General features: G+C 50.0%; 1 protein-coding gene across 1 annotated transcript; it reads right to left on the bottom strand.

Moving 5' to 3' along the window:
- Positions 1 to 6,337: 6,337 nt before the first annotated feature.
- Positions 6,338 to 10,771, bottom strand: LOC139839013 (uncharacterized). Its single transcript, XM_071829051.1, has 2 exons — positions 7,649 to 10,771; positions 6,338 to 6,976 (listed from the first exon to the last, which is right to left on the bottom strand). Exons 1-2 carry the CDS (start codon positions 10,769 to 10,771, stop codon positions 6,338 to 6,340), a joined length of 3,762 nt encoding a protein of 1,253 aa, XP_071685152.1.
- Between the last annotated feature and the right edge of the window lie 681 nt (positions 10,772 to 11,452).

The raw sequence follows: 11,452 nt of genomic DNA, 5'->3' as shown, positions 1-11,452 counted from the left end.
AGTTGGTTCCGGAGGTGGAGGTGGAGGTGGAGGGGGGTCTCGGTTTGCCCCGCTGTGGTCTCCTCTACGGGTTTCCACCATCCTGAAGAAGGGTGGATTCAGATTTACAAAAAGGAACAAGTAGATGGGCAGCCACTTAAAAGGGGAGGGATTGCAAATAAAAACGGAAATTCAAAAACGGGCGCAACAAATGCAAAGTAAGCAAACGATAGCATAGCATAGCAGGGGTGCCGATGGCACAATGTAGCATACATCATCACACATAAGTCTCATACAACACAGCCAAAAGAATGGTTTCATAGAACCATCATCACTAGTCTACTCGCATCGCAAAAGGGGGCCTATCTCATCGCCCTACGGTAAGGTGGTGCGAGTCCAAGGTGGTGCTCTAGAAGTCGTCGAGGTCCACGACAGGAACCTCAGGTGCAGGTGGGGCGTCCTCCTCAACAAAGGCTGGCTCCTCGGGGTCCTCCTCGGACATCAGTGGCTCGGGCTCCTCATCTTCATCGTTGATGAAGGCCTCATCCTCAGTATCAGGCTCCATATCGAAGTCCTCGTCCTCGTAGTCGTCGTCGTCACTAAGGAGAGCCTCGTTCTCCTTGCGGAGATCCTCACCGTCGTCCTCAAGCTCCTCAATAGTGGCCTCCATCTGTGCAGTCAGTGGCCTCCAGCGGTCACCTTCGCCTTCAGGCGAGTAACCCTCCGGCGTGCGGCAACCCTCAGCTTGCGCTCACTGGCGAGGTCAGCCTGTGTAGCAGCAAGCTGAGCGCGAAGTGTAGCAATCTCATCCTCCTGCAGATCGCACCTCTCACGGGCGCGGTCCTGCTGAGTCTGAGTGTGGTGAAGCAGGTACTCCATGTGGTGCAGCTGGTGGGCGATGTCGGCGTGTGGGGCGCCGGCCACGGGCTGGCCCGCGAGGTCGCGCTGGCCAAGGTACTGGTAACCAGTGTCGGCGACAACCTCCGGGTGAAGAAAGGCGAGGCGTGCAAGTGCCTCCTGAGAGACTCGAATCATCCCGTCGAGCCACGTGCGCTCCATCACGTCGATGGTGAACTCCTCAGTAGCGGGGGAAATCCCGCTCCCCCTGACGACGCAGGTGACCAGCCAGGCCATCTCCGAGTCTGCGGACCTCTCAGTACGGACGCCCTTAATCTCGGGCACCATACGTCCGCAGCGAACAGCCAGGTCGGCTAAGGCCCGCTCGAAGAAGTAGAGGGGCGGCCTCACCCCAACCTGACGAACGTGCGTGTACTCGATCGGCATCTACACAAATTTTAAAGTAGATTAAGTTAGTGACCACAGTGTGCAAAATTTTAAGCATAATAAAACAGTAAGGCAAGTAAAGTTTCTGGAAAATAGAAGGAGGTAAGGGACTTAAGCATTTTCAGCATTTAGTCAACCTTTTTGTTTAAGAAAATAGTTTTTGTTCTATTTCTAACGCCCATGCTAACTAAGGTCTCCTACAGTCAGGATGGCTCTGATACCAGCTCTGTGGGGCCCCGGACTTACCAGTCCAGAACTCCAGTTATGCATTCAATTTCACGATCCCAAGATCATTCCATCGTGAATACATAACCGAACTGATACCAGATTACATCATCCATTACAGTACCGAATTTAAGTAATACGAAGTCTTACATCATAGGCCATCAAGGCCGTAGTTCACCAAACAGCAGCGGAAACAACTTGACTCCAAAAGCGGTGGAACCCAAGTCGTGCCTTTACCCTACAAAGGCCGACTGGGAGAGCGTCCTAGTTCGCGTCTTCGGCGTCGTACTCCTCTTCTTCGAAGTACTCTTCCTCAAGGTCTGGTCAAGTAGATAACCAGGACAACAATGCCAGTGAGTACTTTTGAATGTACTCGCAAACCACCTTAGAGAGAAATAAAGGATATGCAATATGGCAGTAGCAAGGAAAAAGGCACTATTTAGGGCGACAAGGAGCGAGAGGTGGTTCCCCTCGAGAATAAGACATTTCCATAACTTTGTTGAAAACTTTTGGGTAAACCATTTCATTTGCAGACTAATAGGTAAGGGTGACCCAATTTTAATTTCAGCCATCTCATATGGCCATTTCCTTTCCAACTTTCCACCGCACTGCAGTACCTTTCTACCAGTCCCACTGGCGTCACTTTCCCAAACCAATATTTTAAGAAAACACTTTTATAAAACAAAACTCCTTTTGATACTCAGCACTTCCTTTCCCACGTCCATTGCCGCGGACACGGCTATTCGAATAGATTTTTCACTCTGCAGAGGTTGTACACTTTCCCCACAAGATCCGATAAATCCGCCGGGATCATCCCTGGTTCACCAAGCGTCAAAACGCGAGGCTCGGATAACCGATCGTAGTTTTTCGCTTGCTCGCCTTAGCCCAAGACATGCCGCCTAGAGTTGTACCTCCCAACACCAGAGTCCGAGGGGTCGTTTACCCAGGAGTAGCAAATTCCCCGACCAGCTCGACCCTCCGGAATGCCGCGACCAACTGCGAGGCATTATTCAATGGGAGCTCATAGGTTGTACCCCTGCCATCGATACGCAATGGAAAGGCGTTCCCAGTTCGTCGGGAAGGCCACGGTCGATAGGTGTCCATGCTCGGACTACCCCTTACATTTGCAGGACCCAAACTAAGGCGAGACAAACTACTACGCTACGCCCCGTCCCACTAAAGGGTAATGTGGTTGTACTGGCTAGGTCCGGTGATGTACTCAGTCAACAAAAGGTTTTCGAAAACAATTTTTCTTCACTTCTCTTGCTCCCAAGCAAGTCCTTTCATTTAATCAACCACACTTGGGCAGGGCTATCCCATTCCAAGGTTTTCGAAAAACTTCTTTTCAGGAAAACATTTTCATAACCATTTTTCCAGGGCTCCCAACCTATAGTCCAAATTCTTCTTCGAAAAATGGCGACAATGATGACAAGGTGGTAAGCACCATATCACTAGTAGAGAGGTGTTCAGTAGGTATCAACGAGGGCTGCACCCTAATGGTGGATTAATAAATCTCCGGGTGGCACTAACCACCGACAAAATAAATAGAAGACATGCACTTTTTGTAAAACTTGTAATAATGCAAGAACAAGATATATAGGATCAGAGATGCATCAAGAGGTGGCTTGCCTTGCTCAGCAAAGTGTCCCTGGTCTTCTTCTTCAAATCCCCCAAAGTCACCTCCTCCTTCGTCTCCGGCGGCGTTCGAATCTATCGTCGCAAAAATAAAAGAAACACACCATACCAATCAACAAACTATCTCCAGAATAATGCACACAAAAATTTGATAAAATCACAGTAGGTAGAGGTGGACAAATGCAAACTACTGAAAGTGGTTTCACCCATTTTTGATTTTTAAAACAAAAGATATGATTTTTGCAATTCCAGAATTGACTTAAGAACCAATTAAATGACCTAAATCTTTCTGGAAGTCACAAAAATTCATGCAGCATACCTACAGAAAGCTATTGACATGTAGAACACACCTGCACAAGAATCACATGCAAATAAAATTTCTACTGTCCTAAACAATTCAATCAAGACAGAAACCAGAGCACTCCAAAACTTAAAACAGTGCTAATCAGAGCATCTCCTACAAAAACCAAACATACCCCTGGATAGCTAAGAACAAATGTGAACTAACCCCACTGGATTTGTATTTTTCTGATTTGTAAAAGAATTTACAAAAATAGAATACTAAAAAGGTGCCCTGTTTCAGATAAAAATCCACCAGGCCTAATATATAACTCTAAAAATCATTTCCTTTGGTAGGGAAATGCCCTATTACCATATCTACTGGTAGCATTTGGATTTGCTTCAAGAGCAGGTGTAGTTTTTGAAATAAAAATCAGAGAATTGCTCTCTGGTCAGATTTTAATTTAATTAGCAGGCAAAACCTAGGAAGCTTTTGCAAGTGGGACCAGTGCCACAAGATAGGTATTAACAGGCACATCACTACCAAATTGACCTCACTCAAAAAGGTTGCATAAGTATCACACAATAAATAAATTACACAATCAGACACTTTTTAGGTTTACATTTTTCTGCACATATACACAGCACAAAATGACATGCAAGTAATTATTTGTGGTAGAGATTTCATTTGTGAGCATTTAGAACTTTGAACCAACTCATTTGGTTACTGGATGAATTTATGGAATTTCAAAAACGAGACAAGGATTTACTGGCAGATTAAATGGGGAGAAAGGAAAAAGGAAATAGGGCCGGGGCTCGCTGGGCTAGCTGGGCTCGGCCAGATTCGGCCCAGGAGCGGCTCCGCGGCGCGGGAGGCGGGATTTGAACGGGGGAGAGGAGCTGGCGGCCATGCTGGCGCGCGGGGCCCGGCGGCTTGCGCATGCACCCGTTGGATTAAATCCAACGGTGCATGCACCGTCGTCCTCGACGCGACGCGCCGCGCAGCTAACCCTAGCGGCGCACAGAGAAGTGGCGAAGGACGGCGTGCTCACCTCGGGGCGCTGTCGTCGGCGAGGTGGGGCGCGTTGGGTGCGGCGGATCACGGGCTACCGAGGGGTGGTGGCGGCGACGAAAACAGCACGATCCTCCGACGTACGGCGGCGACGGCGGAACCTGCTGCTCGTCGGGGCGGCGGCTACCAGCGTTCCTGGGCGAAAACGACGGGCGTGTCAGTACGGGAAGGACAGAGAGTTTCCAGGGAGCAGGGAGAGGGGAAGAAACGGCGGCGTCCGCGTCGGCAACCTTCACCGCACACCACGGGAACACGGCGAGCTCGACGACGGGGAGGAGCAGGGCTCCTCTCCGCCCAAGGAGGTGAGGTGGAGGTGGTCTGGGGATGCTGTGGCGAGGGAAATGGAGGAAAGGAGGGTGCGGCGCGGTTTTTATAGGGCGACGGCCGGTGCACCGTGCACCAGGTCCGTGCACCGACGGAGGGAGGGCGGCAGCAGATGGTTGGCCGAGAGGGGCGGTGCTGGGGCATGTCTGCGAGGCGGTGCTGCGGTTTGGAAGGACGCGCGCGTCGCGCTGTGCGACAGAGAGGAGAGACGCGACGGGGCGAGCAGCCTGCCAGGCGTTCGACGAAAGGACAGGGCGGCGTGGCGTCGCCGTGCAGCGTCGGTGGGGCTCGGGCGTGGACTGCGGGCGCGTCTCCGAGGCGTGGTCGGTTCATGTGCATGCGTTTGACGTGTTTTGGGTTACCAGAGGAGGGAGGTGGGGTGGACGACGTGGCCGGGTCGGGGCAGACGTGCCTGCCGTCCATAGGGGGTCGCCACCGCGAGTTAGAGGGAGGAAGGGTGAGGAAAGCGTGCAACGGTTGTCTGGGAGGGAGAAGGGTTGCAGGGGGTCGTGCAGGACAGCAGGAAACTGCCAAGAATGGAGGAGGGAGAGAGATCCCCATGATCTCATGGTGGTTCCCGAGGTGGTGACCAAGAGAGGAAAGAGAGAGAGGGAGGTCGGGTGTGGGGCTAGGGAGCATGCAGATTGTTGCAGTGACTCCCTCTGGTCGTGTGCGTGTGTGGTGGTGAGGAGATGGGGTGAAAGAAGTGAGCAAGAGAGAGGGAAGAGATCATGGCCGGCATGGCCATCCTCACTTGTTCACCAAGTTTGGATTTTTGAACAAGCCACATATATGAGCTCCTAATTAGTTTCAGAGCATAACTATGATAAGTCAAGGGGTGTGCTACCTTGGAGAATTTTCAGAGATCAATTTTGAGACAAGAAAGAAGAGATATGGGGGAGAGAAATTTGCAATAGATAGGATCTAGGAAGACCATATGTGAGCATGATCTCATGCACAAGGATTGGTGATGGTGTGGGGGAGGTGTGTATGGAATGATCAAGAGAGAGAGAAGGGTCATGGCCGGCATGGCCATACTCAATTATTTCCAAATTTGGAGAATTTTGGAGTGGCCACATAGAGATGATTCAAGTCAATTCTTGGTGCATAAGGTGATGAGTCAAAGGTCCTCTTGCTTGGAGAGTTTTCAGATTTGAAAATGGATAGAAGAAGAAATAGATATGGAGGAGAAAAATTGGAAAAGAACTAGATCTTAGAAGATCATATGTGAGCACAATCACATGCTCAAGGGTTATGTGGGAATTTTAATTGCTCCCTAAGAAGAAAAGGAGTTCTAAAATTTTAATAGGAAGGTTTAGGGTTTTAAGGATCCACATACAACACAACATTCACAAACAATTTACACACAAACTCTACAATGCATGAGTATGAGGAACTATATGCATGCAATTGTTGAGAAACAGAAAAGTTTTTGTTGGCCCAAAATTTTGCATTTCAAAGATTAAACCAATGCACAAAAAGTTGGGTTGTTACAAACCTTCCCCCCTTAAAATGAATCTCGTCCTCGAGATTCGGTGGCTAAGAACTGAAGAGTGCGGGGAAGTCCTTTCGGAGCTGATCCTCTCTTTCCCAAGTGGCCTCTTCCTCGGAGTGATTAGTCCACTGAACCTTGCAAAATTTTATCTTCCTTCTACGGGTGAGACGAACAGCTTCTTCAAGAATCCGAAGGGGTACTTCTCGATAGGTCAAGTCGGTGTTGAGGTCGAGGGTGCGATAATCGATGTTCTTGAAGGTCTCAGGCTTGTCAGGCACTTGGAGGCATCGTCGAAGAAGAGAGATGTGGAACACATCATGAAAATCCGCTAATTCAGCAGGCAGTTCAAGTTGATAGGATACTTCACCTCGACGAGCGAGAACCTTGAAGGGCCCAATATATCTTGGGGCAAGCTTCCCTTTGACGTGAAATCTCTGCATTCCCTTGAGTGGAGTGACGCGAAGGTAGGCATAATCACCAACATTGAATGTCAGCTCGCGACGCTTAGAGTCAGCATAACTCTTCTGGCGGGATTGAGCGGCTTTGAGGCGATCACGGATTAGTTGAACTTGCTCTTCAGCCTCTCGAAGATGATCAGGTCCAAAAACTTGACTATCTCCGGTCTCGGACCAGTTGAGAGGGGTTCGGCAACGGCGACCATAAAGGGCTTCAAAGGGGGCCATCTGCAGACTAGCTTGGTAGCTATTGTTGTAAGAGAATTCCGCGAAGGGGAGACAATCTTCCCATTTGGCTCCATAGGCGAGAACACAAGCACGAAGCATATCTTCAAGAATCTGATTTACTCTTTCCGTCTGGCCTCCGGTCTGTGGGTGGTAGGCAGTGCTAAAAGCTAGCTTGGTTCCGAGGGCTTCATGCAGGCTCTTCCAGAATTTCGAGGTGAATTGGGTACCTCGATCTGACACTATCCTCTTAGGGACTCCGTGGAGACTAACGATACGGGACATGTACAAATCAGCTAACTTGGTTCCAGGATAGGTCACTTTGACGGGAATAAAGTGTGCAACCTTGGTGAGTCGATCGACAATAACCCAGATGGAGTCATGGCCACGCTGAGATTTAGGGAGTCCGGTGATGAAGTCCATTCCAACTTCTTCCCATTTCCACTCAGGGACTTGGAGGGGTTGGAGCAGTCCAGCTGGTCGCTGATGTTCAGCCTTCACTTTCTGGCACACATCGCAGCGAGCAATGAAAAAGGCGATCTCGCGCTTCATACCGTGCCACCAGAATTGTTTCTTCAGGTCTTGGTACATCTTGGTTCCTCCGGGGTGGATTGAGTATGGGGTGTCGTGAGCTTCCTTCATGATGAGTTGCTTCAGGTCTTCAACATTAGGTACACACAAGCGTCCCTTGTACCACAAAACTCCTTTGGCGTCGACCTCAAAACCAGGAACTTCTTCCCTATTCATCCTACGCTTGATTCCTTCAATACTCTCATGACCCACTTGAGCTTCTTTGATTTGATCGAATAAAGTAGGCTTCAATTCAAGATTTGCCAGGAAACCATGGCTAACGAGCTCGAGGCCGAACTCCTCCAGTTCTTCGTACAGCTTAGGTTGAGCAATTTTGATAAGGGCGTTCAACGAACAGGGCTCTCGACTAAGGGCATCTGCTACCACATTAGCTTTACCAGGATGATAATGAATGCCGAGGTCGTAATCCTTGATAAGCTCCATCCATCTGCTCTGCCTCATGTTCAGCTCTCGCTGTGTGAAGATGTACTTCAAACTCTTGTGGTCGGTGTAGATTTCGCAACGATTTCCCACTAGGTAATGGCGCCAGGTCTTCAGGGCGTGAACTACTGCGGCAAGCTCTAAGTCATGCGTAGGGTAATTCATCTCGTGCGGTCGAAGTTGCCTTGACAGATAAGCTATCACTTTTCCTTCTTGCATCAGCACACTTCCCAAACCAAGCTTTGATGCATCGCAGTACACATCAAAATCCTTGGTAATATCGGGCATGGTCAAGACAGGAGCTGTGACTAATCTCTTCTTGAGTTCCTGAAAACTGGCCTCACATTTGTCGGTCCACTCGAACTTCTTATCCTTCTTCAATAGCTGTGTTAGCGGCCTCGCAATGCTGGAGAATCCATCAACAAACTTGCGGTAATAACCCGCCAATCCTAAAAAGGCGCGAACTTCGGTCTGATTGGTAGGGGCTTTCTTCTCCATGATGGACTGAATTTTGGACGGGTCGACAGACACTCCTCCGGCAGATATGACATGACCTAAAAATCCTACCTCTTTCAGCCAAAATTCACACTTACTAAACTTGGCGTAAAGCTTATGGTCTCTGAGCGTTCCCAAAACAATCCGCAGATGTTCAGCATGCTCTTCTTCACTCTTGGAGTAGATCAGAATATCGTCGATGAAAACCACAACGAACTTGTCGAGGTACTTCATGAACACCTTGTTCATGAGGTTCATGAAATAGGCAGGGGCATTGGTCAGTCCGAAAGACATCACGGTATATTCAAAAAGTCCATACCGTGTGGTGAAGGCAGTCTTGGGAATGTCTGACTCTCGAACCTTGAGTTGATGATAACCAGTTCGGAGATCTATTTTTGAGAAAACTCGGGCGCCATTCATCTGGTCGAACAGATCTTCAATCTTCGGGAGGGGGTACTTGTTTTTGATGGTGACATCATTCAGTTTCCGGTAATCCACGCACAGGCGGATAGTACCATCCCGCTTATCCACAAAGATAACGGGAGATCCCCAGGGGGATGCACTCGGGCGAATCAAACCTTTCCTCAACATATCATTCAACTGCTTCTTCAGCTCAACTAATTCTTGGGGGTTCATCCGGTAAGGTCGCTGAGCGATTGGGGCAGTTCCGGGAACTAGCTCGATGATAAACTCGATATCCCGATCAGGGGGCATACCGGGTAGCTCATCGGGAAAAACCTCAGGATACTCACAAGCTATGGGTACTTCATGCAGGGCTGGACTGGCGACACTCGTCTTGCATAAGACCTTCGATGAAGGTATGGTCGCCACATGCTCAACTATTTCTCCGTCCTCTGCAGCCAATGTTATGGCTCGGCGAACACAATCTATGTGACCCTTGTACTTCACCATCCAATTCATCCCAAGGATCACTTCTAAGCCTTGCTCTCCTAATACGATCAAATCCGCGTGGAAACGCTTCCCCTGAATATCTATAGGAACATCCTTGCAGGATAGATCCGTTTTGGTGGTGGATCCCGGAATTTGGACTAACATAGGACGTTGCATGATCGTAGATCTCAAACCACTCTTCCTAGCAAACGGCTTGGTAACAAAAGAGTGGGATGCTCCGGAATCAAACAGGACAGTGGCGGGTATTGAGTTGACAGGGAACGTACCCAGGACAATATCCGGAGCTTCCTGAGCTTGTTCGGCATTGACGTGGTTGAGGTGTCCCCTAGTTGGTCCAGCTGGCTTCTTCGGATTCAGGTTCCTTCCAGTAGCAGTGCGAGCTTGTCCCGGATTAGGCTTGGGCGCATTGGGGCGCTGTCCAGAAGTAGCTCGGTTGGGGCACTCCTTGGAGAAATGACCCGGTTGACCGCAGGTATAGCATCCAGTGGTGGCGGGGCGGACAGTGTTGTTCTGGCGGTTGTAATTGGGATTGTAGTTGCTTCCTCCAGAACGCTGCGGGTTGTAGTTGCGATTGGGGTTGTTGGGGCGAGGTGCAGGGGGTGGTGCCCTCTGCTGCTGGGGCGCCGGCCTTGGAGGGGGAAAGCTGCGGGGTCGCTGAGTGCTGGAGCTGCCTTGCTGCATCATTGCCTTGCGCTTGCGGTTCTCAAATGCACTCTTGCGCTTGCTCTCCACCATGATAGAGGCATCAACCAGCGACTCAAGGTCTGGGTATGGAACGGCCACCAAGATGCTCTGCATTTCATCATGCAGACCATTTAAGAATCGATCTTTCTTCTTCTCTTCAGTGTCGGTGTCTTCTGGAGCATAACGGGACAGAGTGGTGAATTTGTCCATGTAGTCCACCACAGACATGCTTCCCTGCTTCAGATTCATGAACTTATCCTTCATGAGCTTAATCAGTCCTGATGGGATGTGGGTCTTGCGGAACTTGGTCTTGAATTCTTCCCAGCCGATGACGTGTCCTTCAGCTTGAATAGCCTTGACATTTTCCCACCAAGCGCGGGCAGGTCCGGAGAGGTAATGAGTGGCAAATAGAACCTTCTCATCATTGCCGACTCCGGCAACCTCCAAGTTGTTCTCAATGGTGCGAAGCCAATCATCGGCGTCGAGGGGTTCGGTGCACTTAGAGAAGACAGGTGGGTTGGTGCTTTGAAAATCCTTCAGCTTGGAGCGGGGGTCTCCATTTCCATCCCCGCCATTATTGTTGTTGGCGTTACCAGTAGCGAGCTGAGTGAGGTGCTGAAGAGTAGCAAGATTAGCTTGACGCTCCGCACGGGCTGCCTCACGGTCTTCCAACATAATGCGCAGGAGTTGAGCCATAGTTGGTTCCGGAGGTGGAGGTGGAGGTGGAGGGGGGTCTCGGTTTGCCCCGCTGTGGTCTCCTCTACGGGTTTCCACCATCCTGAAGAAGGGTGGATTCAGATTTACAAAAAGGAACAAGTAGATGGGCAGCCACTTAAAAGGGGAGGGATTGCAAATAAAAACGGAAATTCAAAAACGGGCGCAACAAATGCAAAGTAAGCAAACGATAGCATAGCATAGCAGGGGTGCCGATGGCACAATGTAGCATACATCATCACACATAAGTCTCATACAACACAGCCAAAAGAATGGTTTCATAGAACCATCATCACTAGTCTACTCGCATCGCAAAAGGGGGCCTATCTCATCGCCCTACGGTAAGGTGGTGCGAGTCCAAGGTGGTGCTCTAGAAGTCGTCGAGGTCCACGACAGGAACCTCAGGTGCAGGTGGGGCGTCCTCCTCAACAAAGGCTGGCTCCTCGGGGTCCTCCTCGGACATCAGTGGCTCGGGCTCCTCATCTTCATCGTTGATGAAGGCCTCATCCTCAGTATCAGGCTCCATATCGAAGTCCTCGTCCTCGTAGTCGTCGTCGTCACTAAGGAGAGCCTCGTTCTCCTTGCGGAGATCCTCACCGTCGTCCTCAAGCTCCTCAATAGTGGCCTCCATCTGTGCAGTCAGGGCCTCCAGCGAAGTCACCT

This window comes from Lolium perenne, chromosome 4, assembly GCF_019359855.2.
Source record: "Lolium perenne isolate Kyuss_39 chromosome 4, Kyuss_2.0, whole genome shotgun sequence".
Taxonomy (NCBI): domain Eukaryota; kingdom Viridiplantae; phylum Streptophyta; class Magnoliopsida; order Poales; family Poaceae; genus Lolium; species Lolium perenne.
Note: the sequence above shows the minus strand (reverse complement) of the source record. Positions and strands in the feature narration are given on the sequence as shown.

Coding starts and splice junctions, on each gene's coding strand:
- LOC139839013 (XM_071829051.1), bottom strand. CDS start 10,771: ATGGCTCAACTCCTGCGCATTATGTTGGAAGACCGTGAGGCAGCCCGT. Junction 6,977..7,648: donor GGTACAAGGGACGCTTGTGT/GTACCTAATGTT, acceptor GCTAGTCTGCAG/ATGGCCCCCTTTGAAGCCCT.